The 17,796-nt window shown below is 56.9% G+C and overlaps 3 protein-coding genes across 16 annotated transcripts in view; 1 reads left to right on the plus strand and 2 right to left on the minus strand.

The window, feature by feature from the left end:
* The window catches only part of PITPNM2 (phosphatidylinositol transfer protein membrane associated 2), a 123,315-nt gene extending 119,042 nt beyond the window's left edge, over nt 1-4,273 (plus strand). For all 9 annotated transcript variants that reach the window (XM_041410444.1, XM_041410446.1, XM_041410443.1 and 6 more), the window contains one exon: nt 117-4,273. In XM_041410444.1, coding sequence (XP_041266378.1) covers nt 117-449 — 333 coding nt within the window. In that variant the 3' untranslated portion in view covers nt 450-4,273. The remainder of the gene's footprint in view (nt 1-116) is intronic.
* ARL6IP4 (ADP ribosylation factor like GTPase 6 interacting protein 4) lies at nt 4,083-11,448 on the minus strand. 6 transcript variants are annotated; one of them, XR_005953112.1, is made up of 7 exons: nt 10,519-11,448; nt 7,857-8,054; nt 7,191-7,529; nt 6,677-6,794; nt 5,476-5,545; nt 5,096-5,279; nt 4,083-4,221 (listed from the first exon to the last, which is right to left on the minus strand). XR_005953112.1 is itself a non-coding variant. In XM_041410457.1 (6 exons), exons 2-6 carry the CDS (start codon nt 8,044-8,046, stop codon nt 5,223-5,225), a joined length of 774 nt encoding a protein of 257 aa, XP_041266391.1. In that variant the 5' UTR covers nt 8,047-8,054; nt 10,519-11,448; the 3' UTR covers nt 4,335-5,222. The 6 variants fall into 6 exon arrangements, 2 of the variants coding, with proteins under 2 accessions (XP_041266391.1, XP_041266392.1); XR_005953111.1 differs by lacking the exon at nt 4,083-4,221 and adding an exon at nt 4,335-4,795; XR_005953110.1 differs by lacking the exon at nt 4,083-4,221 and adding an exon at nt 4,335-4,826.
* Nucleotides 11,449-11,599: 151 nt separating this feature from the next.
* Nucleotides 11,600-17,180, minus strand: OGFOD2 (2-oxoglutarate and iron dependent oxygenase domain containing 2; the record flags this gene model as incomplete). Its single annotated transcript, XM_041410401.1, has 7 exons — nt 11,600-12,210; nt 12,755-13,009; nt 13,235-13,359; nt 14,096-14,195; nt 14,668-14,778; nt 16,609-16,665; nt 16,743-17,180. Coding segments are annotated over 7 exons (1,365 nt in total), but the record flags the coding sequence as incomplete, so codon positions are not given.
* Between the last annotated feature and the right edge of the window lie 616 nt (nt 17,181-17,796).

Here is a 17,796-nt window from a genome sequence, read left to right on the forward strand (position 1 = left end):
GTCTGAGCGGTTCCACAGCCAGTCACCCCAGAGAACCCAGCAGTGACCCTCTCTGGCTGCCAGTGGCTCTCAGGGAAACGTGTCCCACCCCTCTAACGCCTGCCCTCACCCCGCAGTTCATCACGGAGGGCTACGCGGCCCACCTGGCCCAGCTGGAGTACAACCACCGCGCGCGCCCCGCCAAGAACACCACGCGCATGGCGCTGCGCAAGGGCAGCTTCGGGCTGCCCGGCCAGGCCGAGTTCCTGCGCAAGAGGAACCACCTGCTGCGCACCATCTCCTCCCAGCCCTCGGCCGGCGGCCACCGGCCCGAGCGCACCCAGAGCCAGTCGGACGGCGACAAGGACAGGGACAGGGAGCGCAGCCAGAGGAGCATGAGCATCGCCACGGGCTGCTGGGGCCGGAGCGCCGCGTCCCGCCTGGAGTCTGGCCTCTTGGGGCAGAAGTAGCCAGGCCAGAGCCAGGATTGTCAGCTGCAGCCACCGGAGGAGAAAACAAAAGGAAAGAGGGACGAGGCCAGTGTTTCGGGCTGGAAGGGTAAATATGGTGCTACTCTAATAACACGGTGTTCTGGGGAGAGACGGGGCGTTTCCCACACAGAACGTGCAGGCCTTGCAGCGGGGGCGTCAGGTTTGTGCAGCGTGAGCCCGAGGAACAGCTGGGAACCGGGGGGAAGTCTCTCCTGCCTCCTTCTCTCGTGCAGGGTCAGTGACTGTAAATAGGTGCCTCCTCGCCTTGTTAGCCATCCACACGGTGACCGAGTGCTGTCCTCAGAGCCACAGCAACAGGGCACGAGGCTGGGGGAGCTTCTTCTGGGCTGTCCCGGGAGTCAGGTGGGGGCTCTGGGGTTGGGTAACGCCGCTCCCCCGGCCCCAGCGAGGGATTTGTCGTGGGCTGTGCCAGGCAGAGCGACCGAGAGCTTTTCCTGGACAGAGAGCTCCACGTGCAGCCACTTTCTCGAGGAGCTGGTGCAGTGCAAAGCTGAAGCTGCATCGAGGCCGTTGGCAGAGGCAGAATGTCGGCAGATTCGTGCCCAAGACAGCGGGGTCATTATTGTTATTACTGTTATTTTTTAAACAGATCTTTTAGAAGCCGATGGAATTTAATGTGTTGACCTATTAAAAGAGGAATACAAGCTATTTTGTTTGAGCTGTTACAAACCTCAGACACTTAATTGCTGTTAAAGTCTCCAAATAGTCTCGCTATGTATTATTTCCAGCAAGTAACCACCATATATTTGGAAGCAGCTGAAGGCACTCAGCAGCTGGATTGCATTGCAGTTCTTCTCATCCAAATGCAGGGTCTGACTCTCTCAACGTCCACCTCTTGAGACCTTTTTTCTTCCCAGGTTCTCTCCAAGTTCAGTAGCAGCTTTCATGGGAACTAGACTCGCTTCTTTTACCTATAGTTACTGAACTGTAAAACCTCATTGTTTTTTGCACTGATGATTTTTAGAATGGAAACCTGTTACCATCTCATGTAGCTACACCAGTGTTTGTAGTGCATGACAATGAAATATTGCTAAGCCAGGGTGTGTGTGGATATCTATACATATATACACACACACATATATATATGTATATACTTAAAAAAAAAAAACACAAAAACAATCTGTGCAGAAGTTTTTCCAGCAGTAAGGAGACTGTAAGGAAGTGTGCCAACAATGTCAGGCAACCTTAAGAAAAGGCCATATCTTAATTTTTCTGGTGTGTTTCTCAGTGGACGTGCCTGAGGCACTGGGTTTGTGCTGCTGGAGCGAGCCGGCGGGCGCGTGGCGGAGGGCTGGCACCCCGGTGGCACCCAGACAGGGACAGAGAACAGTGCCTGGAGCCAGGGCTTGCCAGAAAGCCCCTCAGTGCTGTCCCTCCCGGGGCCAGCCAAGGTTCCCTCCTGGCACACACCTCCCGGGGCGGAGGGGCATCCACACAGGGGTTCCACGGTGCCCATTCACAGACTCCAGTTGGCCTCTTCACGTGGAGATTTTCTAGTCCTACCGAGCTCCCTGACCGTGTGTAACCCCGCTTTCCCCACCACACTCTCCTGTCTTTATATCACTTTCTACTTACGAGGATCTTATTTATAACAGAGAATTTTTTAGACTGGCTGCTTCATTTTCTTACCAGTTTCAATAAGAACGGTGCAGGACGGCCGCACTGAGATACACAGCACTGTGAACGCTGCTCTGCTCACTGCCTCTGGGCCACGGCAGACAAATCCAACTCATCCAACTCATGTGCTCGTGGTGTGGAGGGTCCAGGCCGAGGCAGAGCAGGGACAGTGCGGAGCTGCCGCCGGCATCAGAGCCCCTGGAGCGCTCAGACCCGACTGCAAAACGTTTAACCACTTCTCTTTGGTAATTATCCAAGTACAGAATGTACCTGATGACTTTTTGTTACCAGAAACTGACTTCCCTTTCTGCTGACTCAGCTTGGCTCTCTCTGAATGTACATCCAGAGCTTTTACTGGGTTTAAAAGCATTGAGAATTTGTCCCAGCTTTTTGCTAACCGAATGTTCTATCAAACAGATGCCATCTAAGTAGGAAGCCAAGCCACAATCCATCCTGTGAAGTCACCAAACCACATCACTAGATAATTTCCGCAAATTTGGATATGGCCTTTGCAAAATTCACCTTTCCTCCAAGTCCAGAACCAAGGCATGACCTGTACATTTTCCAGTTGACGAGATGTTCACATTTTCTTATGTGTAGATAGTGTAAAACAGAGGCGAATGTAAATGTTCAACATAAAAAGTGGATATATAAAATTGAAAGTTATTTATTTATGTAGAGGAAAAAAAAAAATGTCTGGAGGGACTGGAACCTTCAGGGTTTATTAATATTTTAAAAATGTAGCTTTTTGTTTCAGGCATTATGTACAAAGCAATTATTTTATGGACCAAGTTTAATGTAACTGTCAATGAATGCAGAAGTGCAATATGATACTCACCCTCTCCATCACTTCATGTTTGAAACAGCTCCTAACAGTTAGCCTGACAATCACAGCACCTCCGTCCTCATCCTTTGTTGAGCTTCTTGAACCTTGCCCGGGTCCTTCCCCTGGCCCCCCATCCGTTGCCATTGTATGGATCCAACACGGAGAAGCAATTGTAGAGCAGGACCTTTATTGCTGCAATAATACCCTGGGAGGTGGGTGCAGTTACCAGGAAATAATGCCACTAAGTTTCTCTTCACCAACTCAGTCCATCCCCGTCTCCATCGCTCAATCCTCAGCCGCCCCCATCTGGCACTCATCCCTCTGAAGCAGAGATCAACACTCACAGAACAATAGCAATAGTTTAACTCTGTGTTTGTAACCTGTTTGTCCCGAGCTGTTTTGGAGAGCAGTGCATGTGACCCGATGCCTTTCCACGTGTATGGAAGAGGATCCGTTTGGATGAATGTATATTCCATCCTTACTGAAGGGGCACTGTCAGGGTAAAGACCTAATTTATCCTTGTTACGAGTAACTTGTTTGCTTTGAAAGGAGAGAATGGGAAGTTTCTTGTCCTCCTCCCTCGGCCGTTGTCTGGGCAGCCCTCGGTGACGGCCCACATCCTGTTCTGCACATCAGCACAACACAGCCTCGGGCTTTGGGGTTGCTTTTCTGTTTCCATGGGAATCAAACTCTGCTGCAGAGCTCAGATTTTTTACGAAAAGCAGCTTTTTATATTACTGCACCCTTAGGCCGGACTTTCTACCTGACGCTGTCCCTTTCAAGTCTTTTAAAAAACCAGTGAGAGGAGCCCGTGCATTCCCTCCGAGTCGTTTTCCTGGGTTTGCTCAGATCACTCAGTCAGATGAGGCGAAATCCTAATACCAAAAACAGTTTACAGTGTCGGGGGCACGAGCCCAGAGCAGAAATCAGCCAAAGGGTCACCACCACCCTCCCAGCAGCCGCCGTGCTTGCTGTAGCAGCCCCTTCTTCAGGTATCGCCACTGTTTGCTGCATTTCCTATTAGTTCTAGAAGCCTTACGGTCCCCTCCCTCTGCCTGTTGATACCCTCGACTGTCAATTTTATATTCCAACAATGTTAGTTATATTTTATTTATAAAAAATTGCTCTAGGGGTACCAGCTGTGCGTGGGGAAGCAGCGGGGGATGCCCGAGGGCGCCGGGAACGCCCCGCGTGTGCCGTGCCGATGACTCGCGTGTGTGTGGCAAACCTTCTGTGCAACTTCCTTCTCCTCCTTGCTGTTAGTGCATCGTTCCAATGCCTGGTGTGCTTTGTGTACAGTACCATTGTGAGTTACACAGATTAAAGAAATGGGAAGGCTCTTCTCTGTCTGCTTTTTTGGGGGAGTGGGGGAATACTTCAGGAACAGACAAGTCATCAGGTGTGAGCAGGTGCCAGTTTAATGGGGTTACAGCCATGAACAGAATGAGGAAACCCTCTGTGGAGATCAGTCCTGCAGGACTCATTTGTCCTTTAACCCATTTGTCCTTTTGTTTTTTTTTTACAGTTTGCAGATTTATGGACTTCCCAGCAAGGGAAAAGGCTGCTGTGTTTGCTTCAAAGCAGCCCTGGGCCCTGAGAAGCCCAGAGCCACAGTGCTGCCCAGGGCCTGTGCTGTGGGGAAGGGACACGAGTTGCATGCAGGAGCAGAGAGCAAGGCAAAGCCACCCCTGCACAAAGCACACCTGCACAGATGCCAGTGCAGTGTGCCAGGTCAGTGCTCCCCTACCTGAGGAGGTGAAGCTGCAGGAAGGCTGGGAGAAACTCAGGGGTGCAGAGGAGCTGCAGCCTGAGCAGAGCCACAGCCACTCCTCTCTGAGCAGGCTCAGTGAGTGCAAAGGGCCTGTGAGCAGGGAAAGGGCCATGGGCAGCCCCTGAGGGGAAGAAGTGGCAGCCAGCTGTGTGTTGTGGCCTTGGTACACACCCTGTCCTGCCCCCAAAGCCCAGAGCACCCTGAGGTGCTCAGCACCCTCGAGCCTGTCCCCTGGGTGCTGCTGAGCTCCTCCAGCATCCAGAGGAGCATCAGGGCAACTGGCTCAGGTACATTACAGCCACACTGGCCTGAGCTGGGACAGGGAGGGGAGAAGCTGTTTACTGGGAGATGAGCCACTAAAGTCGCTCTCCTTCCCGGTCAGTAACTTACAGAGCAGCTGGAAAGGGCCCCTGGGGAACATCTTGACACGGTGCTGTCTGCGAGGTCCTGAGGCAGAGGCTCCCCCCGGGCTGGCAGGGGCAGCAGGACGGGCTCCTGGGCTGGCTGGTGCCTGCCCTCACTGCAGCATCCCCGTCCTCACCTGGAAGGCCAGCCCGTCCCCACGCGTGGCTTGCTGCAGGGGACACACAGCACTCACAGCCCGCCCTGCCCTGGGCTGCAGCACCACCAGCACCACCCCGGGGGCCCTGGCAGTGCTGCCAGGGCTCAGCTTGTCCCCAGGGTGGAAACACAACCCCTCTGGCTGCAGCAGCTCCCTGGCTGTGCACAGCCACCCCGTGCAGCTCATGCTGGTGGCCAGTTCCCACTACCTTGTTAATCTCCTTGTGTCTCTCCTTGCTGACGATTTCTTCCAGGACTTTCCCGTCCCCTTTAATGAGCCTGCAAGACAAGCACAGGCCCAGGAGCCATGAGGGTACTGGCCAGTTCCTGCAGCTGCAAAGGTGCTGACCCCCACCCCGAGGGCTCCTGCTCTGCCCCAGCTCCCCCAGACCCAGGAGCAGGTGCTGATGCTCCTCCAGGCAAGGCCAGCACTGACCCACCCCTGACATTGTATTTTGTGACTCTGTTTTTGTGTCAAGCTTAAACAGCACAGCAGGCTTTGCCATTGCTCCCGTGGAATTAATGTCACCACACTGCAGCAAGGCAGGAGTTCTCCCCTGAGAACTGAGGGCCAGCTGACTCTGCCCCAGGCTGTGGGCACTGCCTGCTGTGTGCAGTCAGTCACACTGGCACAACAAAACTCCTGGTGAAAGCATCCCCTGTCACCCTACAATCCACAGTGCCCCAACCCATGCAAAACCTCTTATTTTTCTCATAGAATTCAGGTGTGGTCCTGGCTGCCCCAGGAAACTGCAAAGCCATTCAGGAACAGGAGCCAGTTTGGGCCTGAAATGCAGCCAGGATGGGGAATATCTTGCTGAGCAAATTCCAAGCAGTGTTGGAGGCGGCTCACACCTCCAGACATGAACAGAAATTTAATTGTCTTCATTACGTGCCTTACAGGGAACCGACCTTTGTTCCACACCTCCCTGAGCCCTGCAGGCTGCCTTCTATTTTAAGACTGGACTTGTCATACCCAATTCTCTTCAGCATGACGTTTTCTGCTTGCTGAGAAGATGCAGTTTATTAAAAACTGGGTCATTTCTATTTGGCAGCTAAATGAACTTGGGTTTGATCACTGCCTGTAACCCACAGGGCACATGCTCCTCACTCCCACCTGGGTGCTTCCAGGGCCCAGGGCTTTGGAGCTGAAAGGTAAGTGGATGCAGCAATGGGATACTGGGACAGCCCAGAGTCCCTTGTGTGGAACCCCAGCACAATTCAATGATTTGGTGTCGTTGTGTCCCTTTCTGGGTAAGTCACACCAGGCCTGATGAGGGGGGACCTGTGGTGGGTTGGCTCAAGGCTTTGGTGGTGCTGCAGTGCCATGGACAGGCATCCTGCAGGCCCCCAGCCCGCTCAGCACGGATGGCAATGGAGAAGCCATCTCCCTCCTGCCCAGGGCCGTACCTGGTTCTCCCCGTTTCGGGATCCACCACTCTCCTTATGACGCTCTGCCTCGCGTCCCACTCCTCCTTTGTCATTGGCTTCATGGCCTGGATCCGGGATTTCTGTTCATCTGTCAGAACTGGAGTGCAGTGCTCAGTCAGAGCTGTGCTCCAGGAGAGGGGCACAGCACCAGGGTTCAGCCCACGGACAACACTCCACGCCCCATTCCTGGCAGTGCTCGGGGTGTGGTGACAAACCTTGCAAAGAAAGGGACACTTCACATCCCAAAGCCAGGACCAGCTTTGCCAGGATTTACTGCTGACTGTGTCCTTCCATTTGGCCTCTTTGTTCCCCACTCACATCTATAAACCACATCCCAACACTTCACAAAGCAATCTCTGAGTGTGGCTCAAAGCCATACAGAGGAGGGAGGAGAGCTTGGGGCTCCTCCCTGTTCCCAGCCCTGCTTCCCCCAGACACCCCAGATGGAAAGGGACCAGCAGAGGCTCCAGCAGGAGGGAAAGAGCCTCGTTACCTGGCCCAGAGTCCACCACTGACTCCTTCTGCCACTGCTCCAGCGAGGGCCCGGGCACCTCTTCTCCCTTGGCTTTCTCCTCCTTAGCCCTCTCCTTTGCCTTCTTCTTTGATTTCTTCTTTATTTTTTTCTTCTTCTTCTTCCTCTTCTTTTTGTCTTTTTGTTTCACTCGCTTTTTTTTGCTGTCTTGACTCTTCTTCACTTTGGAGTCGCTGTCACTGGAGTCATCAGAAGAGGAGCTGGAGGAAGAGGAAGATGAGGAAGAGCTGGTGGACGAAGACGTCCCAGAAGAGGTACTGGCCTTCCTCTTCTTTTTGTCCTTTCCTTCCTTTTTCTTTTCTGCAATACACAAGAAGAGGGTGAGTGGAGCAGCCAGGCCCTGCAGCAGCAGAGATGTTGGTTTTTATCCCCCTCCCAGCCTGGTTTCTTTCCTGCCTGGAATTCCCCTCTGTGCCCACCTTCAACCCAGGATGCTCTGTGGTACCAGGGCAGCTCATGGAGGGGCTGAGAGTTCTGCACTTGTCAGAACGAGACCAAAATGAGCACAAAGTGCAGGACAAGGTGACAGACACCAACTAAAACAGGGATCCTCTCCTTCCCCTGAACCCCCTGTGTGCCCCTGCCCCAGGGACGTGGTGACACCAAAGGCTCAGGGGCCTTCCCCACCTTCCCTGGCTGCTGCCAAGCTCGAGGTGTGTCCGTGAGAGCCAGAGATCCTCTTCCTCAGTGGAGAGCTGCTGCCCTGCTGCGAGTCCTTGCTGCTCTTCCTCCTCTTCTTCTCCTTCCTCTCCTGCCTGCTCCGAGAGTCGCTTTTGCTCCTGCTCCGCGACCGCTTCTGAGAGCGGCTGCGGGCCATGGCAGCTCCTGGGGAGAGGAAGGGGTCACAGCAGAGCCACGGGGGCACCAGCCCTGCCCAGCAGCCCCAAAATCCTTCAGTCTGAGCCAACAGCCCTGGCAGACCTGCTCCTGGTAAACTCCCTCCCTGCTCACACAGCTCTGCCCATCTCCCATCGCAGCCGTGGCCTCGGGGATTTCACCAGCCCCCAAGAGGGAGCCTGGGCAGGGAGCTGGCACAGGGACAGCCTCAGCTGCCCACACAAGTGTCCCCAGGCAGGCTTTCCACCAGGAAAACCTTCCAGCAGGTTTTCCCTGCTCTCCTGCTGTTTGTCCCTGGAGGATCGGGCTGACCCTGCTGGGGCAGGCACGGAGGGGCAGCAGCAGGGCTGTGTCTGCAGCAGGGCTGTGCCCGGGGCCACTCCATGGTCACCCCATGGCCACTCCATGGTCACCCCATGGTCACCCCATGGCCACCCCATGGCCACCCCGTGGCCACCCCATGGCCACCCCATGGCCACCCCATGGTCACCCCATGGCCACCCCATGGTCACTCCATGGCCACTCCATGGCCACCCCACGGCCACCCCATGGCCACTCCATGGCCACCCCATGGTCACCCCATGGCACCAGGGCCCAGCAGGAGAAGCTGCAGCACAGGTGGCCAGAGGCAGGGCTGGTGGACACTGTCAGCAGCACAGAACGTCCTCCCCACGTCCATCACCCCGTTACTTAAAATGCTGCGAGCAGGCACAAGCCAAGGGGGAGAATGAATTTTTAATATTCCAATTTACTCTTAGAAAACAGATGATGCATTGAGCTGCTACCCCTGTCCATCAGCCCCAGGCCAGTGAGATCCATGCTCTCATTAATTTGGAAAACAAACTGGCACCGTGGGCAGAGCAGGAGCTGGGAAACGCTTTCTCACAGCCACCTTCCAACCACCACATTTAATGAATTGTTTGTTTACCACCTCAGCATTCCCAGGCAGCAATTTGGATTTGCTCCCAAGCGAATCAGACCTTTGATTGATTTCCACAGGGAAATTTTAACCAGAAAAAAACCCAGAACCAATGACAACCATTACAGGCATGCAGGGAAGGATGAGAGGATGAGAGGCTGAGAATCCTCCATGGACACACACCCAGCAGCTGCCCCTTGCACCAGGGCCTCAGCAGCAGGGAAAACCCACTGTTATCTATCCTCAGCAGCAGGAAAAACCCACTGTTATCCATGCACAGCAGCAGGATCAAACCCACTGTTATCCATGCACAGCAGCAGGAAAAACCCACTGTTATCCATGCACAGCAGCAGGATCAAACCCACTGTTATCCATGCACAGCAGCAGGATCAAACCCACTGTTATCCGTGCACAGCAGCAGGATCAAACCCACTGTTATCCATGCACAGCAGCAGGATCAGTGGCGCTGGGGCTGGGCTCAGGCAGCAGCATCCCCGTGACGAATCCCAAATCCGCCCCAGCAGCACCCCGGGGCTGGCTGAGCCCCAGGCCGGGCCCGCAGCGACTCCTCCCGCCCCGCCCAGGCCGGGCCCCGGCGCTGCTCTGCCCTGGGCGCCTGCAGGGGCCGGCCCTGCCCTGGCCCCCGGCACGGGGAGCCTGCGGCACGCAAGGTGTGCTGGCCCTTTAAGAGCTCAGCACGGGTGCGCTGGCCCTTTAAGAACCCGTGCAAGGTGCTCTGGCCCTTTAAGAACCCGTGCAAGGTGCGCTGGCCCTTTAAGACCCGTGCAGGCTGAAACCCCCCTGTTATCCATGCACACAGCAGCAGGAAAAACCCTCTGTTATCCATGCACAGCAGCAGGATCAAACCCACTGTTATCCATGCACAGCAGCAGGATCAAACCCACTGTTATCCGTGCACAGCAGCAGGATCAAACCCACTGTTATCCATGCACAGCAGCAGGATCAGTGGCGCTGGGGCTGGGCTCAGGCAGCAGCATCCCCGTGACGAATCCCAAATCCGCCCCAGCAGCACCCCGGGGCTGGCTGAGCCCCAGGCCGGGCCCGCAGCGACTCCTCCCGCCCCGCCCAGGCCGGGCCCCGGCGCTGCTCTGCCCTGGGCGCCTGCAGGGGCCGGCCCTGCCCTGGCCCCCGGCACGGGGAGCCTGCGGCACGCAAGGTGTGCTGGCCCTTTAAGAGCTCAGCACGGGTGCGCTGGCCCTTTAAGAACCCGTGCAAGGTGCGCTGGCCCTTTAAGACCCGTGCAAGGTGCGCTGGCCCTTTAAGAACCCGTGCAAGGTGCTCTGGCCCTTTAAGAACCCGTGCAAGGTGCTCTGGCCCTTTAAGAGCTCAGCGGGCGCGTTCTGCGCTCGCGGCTCCGGGCGCGGCCCCTTTAAGTGCGCAGCTCTTTATCGGCCCCCCCCGGCCCCGGAGCCGCCGCAGCGCTCGGGCCTGTGCCCCCCCCGGGCCCCCTTCTCCGGTGTCCTCAGCCGGCCCCGCCGCAGGTAAGAGGAGCGGGGGGGAGCGGGGACTCACCGGGCCGGGTCCCGCCGCCCCGAGCGGGGCTCCCGCCGCCGGGGCCGCGCTGGCCGCCTCCCGCCTCCGTCCGCCACGCGCGGGGCCGGGCGGCAGCCGGGCCGCGCTCTTTGGTTCCGGGGGCCGCCTAGCCCGGGCAGCAGCTCAGTTTTTGGGGTGAATTCGAGCAGATCGGGAGCGCTCACGCTCGCCAGTGAACGGGGTAAAGGCTTCGAGACTGCGTTTCTTGGCAGCGACTCCCCGCTCAGATACAACCGCCGGCTTCCTTCCCTCGGTGTAATTTTGATGAGCTTTGCTAATGAGCAGCTCATCGGCGCCCTGTGCTAAAGGCAGCCCCAGCCAAAATCCAGCAGCCCCAGCCAAAATCCAGCGGGGCCGCTGGGAGAGCTTCAGTGAACACCTTTTGTGCGAGCTGCTCACGTTCAGCCCTCCACAATTACCGAGTCTGATTACTGCACTGAACACCTGAATGGAAAAGCCCCTCATAAATTCAGCAGCATCTATCCAATAATCGGGTTAATTTTCCACGGAGAAATCAGAAGGTATTTGGCTTCTTTAGTTTGTTTAGCAGATGGAAGAGTCATGTGCTTTCAGCCAGCTGGGAGGAAGGAGGGGAAAGCGCTCGACCCTTCCAATCCTTCAGCTCCTGGGGGATCTTGGTGCCAAATTAAGCAGCCCCAGGCCCCGTCTGCTGCAGCCAGGCTGGCAGAGTTATTTGATATTTTCACTGGCTCATGTAACTAAAGCAGAGGGAGTTAAATGTGCATCAAGTCCTCCTCTGGGGAGTTCTGCTGTGCTGCAGGTGGCTCCCAGAGCTCAGGCTCTGCTTCATAAGGTTCACAAAACCTTTGAAAGGGAAGTTTGTGCTCCCAGGAAGCCTGGGGAGATCTCCCAGCCACCCTGGGGGATCAGTGTTGCTCCTGGTGGGTTTTCCTGAGCCTGGGTGGGACAAACATCCAGTGATGGCAATTCCCAGCAGCTCGCTGTGAATCACCTGCATCTCATCCTGAGCAGATCCTTCCTGGCCACTCAGCCACACAAAGCTCTTCCCCTCCCCTGGCAGAGGACAGGAGGCCCTAAGAACAGCAGAAAATGATTTATTGTCCCATTCTGCCCCGTTTCCAGGGGCACCTGGGGTGCTGCTGCTGGCAGAGAGGCCAAGGAGCTTTGGCTGCTTTCCTGGTGCACTTGGAAATATTGAGAGAGCTCCTGCAGGGAATCAGAGCTGGGCTTTCTGTGCCTCACAGTCCTCCAGCCCCAGCCTGAGCCCTCGGGAGCCGAGTTCCAGCTGGAATCCTGGCAGGGCTGGCTTTGCACCCCTCCCAAGGCCAGAGCAGCTCCCTGCAGGACTCAGCCCGCAGCGCAGAGGTCAGAAAGGAGCGTGGGGCAGCTCGGTGTGGGGGATCCCCGCCGCTAGCCCAGGGCACAGACATCCACGGTGCGCGGCAGCTCCTCCCCCGGCGGCGGCTCCGTGAAGCCGTCCCCGAAGCCCTCGGCCTCCACCAGCTCGGGTTTCCTGCGGCACATGGGGCACAGGCGGTTGCGGACGGCCGACGATCTCATCCACACGATGAGGTTCCAGCGCTGCCCCGAGGCGATGGGCAGGGCCCCGTGGATCTGTCCCCCGCGGTGCAGCAGCCCCCGGCCCCACACGTGCTCCACCTCGATGTACCGGGGCACGGGGCTGGGCTCCTGCAACACAGGCAGCGGGATTTGTCACACCGTGAGATCCCTCAAGTGGCTGGAATTTGTCACCTCTTACCCCACGGCACTCAGGGAACACGACAGAGAGGGGAAACCCTCATTCCCAGTGGCAAGCTCAGAGGGAATTTAGAGAGATTCAAGAAAAAATCCCATGTTTCACTGCTGTGTGACAGCTTCTACCCCTGTCTTGCCCTAAAAACAGGGGCTAGAGATGTAGGCTGAAGTCACATCTGAAATCAATCTCTCCCTCAGCACCTCCCTGCTCACAGTTTCAGATGTGGAAAGGGGATGGTTTGTTCCACTCCAGTTTCTACTGTGAAGCTGCATCTGTCCTCTCTTTAAAATACTGAATATTGGTATTGGATGCTGGAATATTGCAGCAAGAGGCTCCTGTATAACCAAGCCATGCAAGAAATGGGGAAGGGACAGAGCAGGTTTGGCTGTCAGAAGTGAAGAATTGTTTTGTAGAACACATTGGAAGCCTGGAAGCTGAGGGGTGAGGAGGGAGAGGCGAGCGAGCCGTGCTCAGTACCTGGTTGAACTCCCCAAAGTACAGATTTCCTTCTGTGAATTCTTTTCCCAGGGAAACGTTCAGGGTGACTTCAGCGTTGTCGTAGTGAGAGCTCAGGTCCAGGTCCTCGTGCAGGGAGTACCTGACCACGAAAGCTTTGTGGCTGTCCAGGCAGGCCCCGCCCAGCTCCGGGTACAGCAGCGCCGTGATGGGCCGGAGCCGCTCCCGCAGCGGCGTCAGGAAAGGCTCGTCCATGCCCAGCTCGTTCAGCAAAACCTGAGCGAGGACAGCAGGGGGGAGCAGCTCAGCAGCCTCGTCTGCTGCTGTCCTGCAGCCCTGCTGCTGGCTCAGAGCACTTCGGAGCAGAGGGAAAAGGAAGGAGGATCAAAGTGAAAAAGGATGGGGGAAAACAGAGTAATAAGATCAAAAGGGGAGTGTTCTTTAAAAACTGCCACCTTGATTAAAATTTGGAGGAGAAGAAGCACAAGGGATGAGTCCTACCCCGTAGTTGTTCATGGTGTTGGGCCTGCCTTTAGGCATATCCGACTGCTCAAAGTTCTCCAGCTCATCCACCAAGGCGTGGCAGAACTGCTCTGTGAACACCGGGAGCCGGTAGATCCTCTTGTCTGCCGGGACAGGGCACAGGGTTTGCTGGGAGATTCCCAGTGCTCCTGCCTGTCCAGCTGCACTGTGCACAGTGAGCACAGCACCCACAGGCTCCCCTTGTGCTGGGGCCATTTCCTGGGGCAGCCCTGGGGTGTATTTGTTGCTTTTCATGCTGTTTTTTTTTGTTGATGTTGTTGTTTTTCATGGTGGTCTCCCATTTCCAGAGCAGAAGGCTGTGTCTGGAACTGGTGCCCTGGATAAATCAGAGCTCTGCACACAGGCATTGCTGTCCTTTGCCTTGAGGAAAGGAGGCAGCTCTGCCTCTTCCCCTCTGCATCCTGGCAGCTTTTCTGCTAGGCACGGAGCTGCCTCCAGGGAAGCTGAAAGCCCAGCTCTCTTTTTCAAAGACTGAAATCTAGACTGAAGCTGTTTCAGCCCAGACTAACCCACAGGAACTGTCTGCAATGGGAAAGCACTCAGGGAGGAAAGCCAAGCTCCCAGTGCTCCCTCAGCAGGCTCCCTGGTGAGGTGTGGAACAACCAAAACCCAGCCCTGCTGCAGCTGGAGCTGCTGGTGAGACATCAGCAGGCTGGGATGGGAAAGCAGAAAACAGCCTCTGATCCAGAGCAGAGCTGCTGCCTCTCCAGAGACCCTCCTCAGGCAGGAGAAACATCCCATGTGCCTCAGCCTGTGCCACAGCAGAGCTGTTCCACACAGGGCACCAGGGACTTGTGTGTGACTGAGGTGTTTCTTTACCTGAGAAGGACTCGAGGTAGCTCAGGAGGCCCTGGAGATCAGCACCTGGAGATGTGCAGAACCTCTCGATTTCCAGAAACTCTGGGGCCAGGAAGGAATCCTGGTGTCAAGGGAAGGATGGGAGAAACACACAGAAACACAATCAGCCTGCAGAGCCCAGAGGGAAATGGACTCCCAGGGAAATACCCAGAGCCTGGGGAGCAAGGCTGAGTCACACTCAGTAATTCCACAGCAGGAATGCAGAAAGGCACTGGTGCTTTACCAGGTGGGGCAGGGAACTTGCTGCTTGCTTTGGTTCATGGTTTTTTTAGGAGTAACTGGCCAAATTTATCACAGACATGATAAGAAAGAGCCTTTCCTGGCTGGAACACCAGGAATCTTGCCTGGAGAGCACAATGTGCTGTCGTGTTTTTAAAGTTTTAAATCCAGTTTTCATGTGCTACACCTGTGTTTTAATTCAGTGCAGCTTTAGCACCGTGCAGTCCCGAGGAGAGGGGGAAACAAACTGCAAAAATAAAACTCTCAGGTGATTTTTTTCTGGGTGCAGAAGGGATTCCAAACCTCCTGTGTACCTGCAGAGTGTACACCTCTGGGCGTTTTGGTTTGTAGCACTTGGAGATGATGGCTCTGCGTTCCACTGACTGATGGATTAACTCTTTTCTCCTCTTCACTTCTGCCTCAATCTGCAAGTGAACAACAGAGCACACTGTCAGAAAGCAGCAGGGCTGAGTGAAACAGCTCCAGGAATCTGCTCACTGTTTTAAACCAGTTATTTTTGTTTGGGGGCACCTCTGGGAGACAGAGTGTTTGCTTTGGTTCTCTGTTGTCAGGTCGAGTCCAGTAAATATCTGGAACCAAATGCCTGGGAGGAGCTGATGTTCCCTTTACACAAAAGTGACTGAGGAGTTTTCTGTGGAAGTGTCAAGTGCAGCTGTGAGGTCTCAGCCCTTTCAGGCATTCTGACACTTCCAGGATCTGGCTTTTGTCCCGACAATAGAGGCATTGTCCAAAACAGAGACATTTGCTGGGAGTGAGACAATGCCTGTCATGAAGGGATTAGTGCTAAGTGTGGTGGAGACCGGCTAAGCTGCCCTGTCAGAGCCAACAGCTGATCCCAGCAGCTCCTCCCGTTTGTTTCCCCCTCACGAGATTCATTTGTAACAATCCTCACTGAGGAGAGAGTGAGCAGCCATTCCCTGGGACCAGGCAGCCATTCCCTGGGACCAGGCAGCTCCTGTGTTCATTCCCCTGGGAACCAAGCAGACAAATCCAACAGATTTCTCAGCTTCCTTCCCCTCCCTGCCAGCCCCAAGGTCCCTGGGCACCAGCTCACAGGGCAGGGATCTGTAACCCAGCACTGCCTAAAAAATCAGTATCAAGTGGGAAATTTGGACTGGAATTGCTGCTGGACAGGGAGAGCTGTGCCCTCCCCAGCCAGGGACAGCCACTGTCATCTGCTTCCTGCCAGCACTGAGTGACTCTTGTTTGTTTGTGTAATTTTTAAGTCTCCTTTATGATGTTTATATTGATACAGCAAACCCTGTATGCAGATCTGAGCAGATCTGCAGAGAGCCCAGGTGATTAAGCAGTGCTTAGGACCAGGGTGATCATAAATTACAGCCAAAGTTGGGATCTTGTTTTTTAAATTCTATATTACATTGCTCCTTGTGCTCCATTGATTCTGCCTGGGGAAATCCTGTACTGTTCTACTCATAAATTCCCTGCTGTATGAATCATAATATCCAGTTAATAAAGCTTTAATTACAGTACGATTTACAGCCACCATCACTCTGCCAAGAATTCCTAAAAGAACCTGTCTGTCCCCTTAGTGTCAGGTGGCACTGGAGCCGGTGAGTGACTGATCCCTGTGCCTGGCCTGGGAAGAAGCAGAGATTCCGTGACAAAGGGTGAATTTCTGCAGGATCCCATCTCGGGGCTGCCTTTAAAAATGACCGGCACAAGAAGGGACGAGGGAAGACACAGCAGGGCGCTGGCGGCCGGCGGAGGGGAGCGGCTGGGATGCGGTGACTGACAGGGTTTAATTGCGGGGTGTTGGCTGAATAAACTCCTCGCTGATGGGCGCCCGAGGGGAATTCTTCCCTCGGCGCTCCGCCCGGCACCGGGCAGGATCGGGAGGAGCGGAGGGACCCCGGCAAGTCCCAAACTCCCTCGGGGAGCGGCCCCGGCGTGTGGCACTGCCGACAAGGGGCGGCAAAAAACGGAGAGAGAGAGACAGTTTCCTAGGGCTGGAGTGACAGGACACGGGGAATGGCTCCACTCTGGCAGAGGGCAGGGGGAGATGGCGTTTTGGGGAACAATTCCTCCCTGTGAGGAGGTGAGGCCCACAGGGGGCCCAGAGCAGCTGGGGCTGCCCCTGGATCGCTGGCAGTGCCCAAGGCCAGGCCGGAGGGGCTGGGAGCACCCTGGGACAGAGGAAATGTCCCCGCCGTGGCCAGGATGAGTTTTAATGTCCCCCCGAGCCGCCGGTGGCCGTGAGGGGCTCCCGCTCTCACCTCCCTCAGCACCTCCCGGAGCTGCTCCTCGCTCCGGCAGCCGCGCTCCCTCAGCGCCTGCAACACACGGGCCCGTCACCGCCGCGGCCGCCGGCGCGGCCCGCTCCCCCCGGCGCCGCCCGCCCCCGCGCTACCCGGCCGTGGTCCCGGCGGAGCTGCGGCCCGTCCCGGTACCGCACGTGCAGCCCGAACCGCCCCACGAAGATGTTGTCGGTGAAAAAGCAGGCGCAGCCGCGGAACGTCGGGCCCGCGGACATGTTTCCTGCCGGCGAACGCGTCTCGGTCCTGCCCTCAAAGGGCTCCGCTTCCGTCCGCGGGAGGGCGCGTCGGCAAATTCCCAACCGGGGCGAAAACGGAAAGCGGCGGAACTCGCCCGTTCTCCCCGGTTTTACGCTGGTTGTTTTTTTGTCATCGCCGTGACGCCACCGCGGCCCGTTCCCGCAGCGCGGCCGTTGCCCCGCAGCCCTCAGGGCCGGGCCGGGCCGGGCCCGCTCGGAGCGGCAGCGGCCGCCGAAGGTTCTTTGCAGACGGTCCCTGAGCTTCCCTGGCGGGGGCGCGCACGGGCGGCGGGGTCAGCGCGGCCCCGGCCCGGCCCGGCCCGGCCATGGACGCGGCGCTGCCGGAGGCCGAGCGGGAGGTGGTGGTGGCGGCCGAGCCCTGCGGCCACGGCAGCAAGTTCGAGGACATCTACCGGCTGCTGGCCGAGGGCTGCTTCCCGCCCAGCTTCTGCTCCATCAAGAGGAAGAACCTCAAGCGCTACGCCCAGAAGTTCGTCGTGGACGGTGGGGACCGGGGGGCAGCGCGGCGGTGTCGGCCTGCCCCGGGGGCAGCCTGTGGGGGGAAGGCGGCCCCGCAGGCACGGGGGGATGTGGCGGAGGCTCGGCCTGGGGAGGGGATGCGGTTTGTGGGCAGCGCCGCCCGGCCGGCCCCGAGCCCCGGCACCGCCTCGGGGCCCGGAGCGGGGTCAGCCCGGCCCGCTGCCCCACGGCTGCCCCCGGCTTGGGTGCAGCGCAGGATTTCACACGGTCCCGGGTGCAGAAAAGCTCGGTGGGCGTGCGGAGGGGTGATTCCAGTGTAGCAGCTCCTCCAGGAGCTCCGCAGGCAGCGCAGCCCGCGGAGCTGTGTCTCAGCTGGGTTTCCCGGTGCGGAGAATGACCCTGTTCTGGAGGCGAGCCGCTGCGGGAGGGC

The sequence above is a fragment of the Onychostruthus taczanowskii genome, unplaced genomic scaffold, assembly GCF_017590055.1.
Source record: "Onychostruthus taczanowskii isolate IOZ18803 unplaced genomic scaffold, ASM1759005v1 scaffold32, whole genome shotgun sequence".
Lineage (NCBI taxonomy): Eukaryota > Metazoa > Chordata > Aves > Passeriformes > Passeridae > Onychostruthus > Onychostruthus taczanowskii.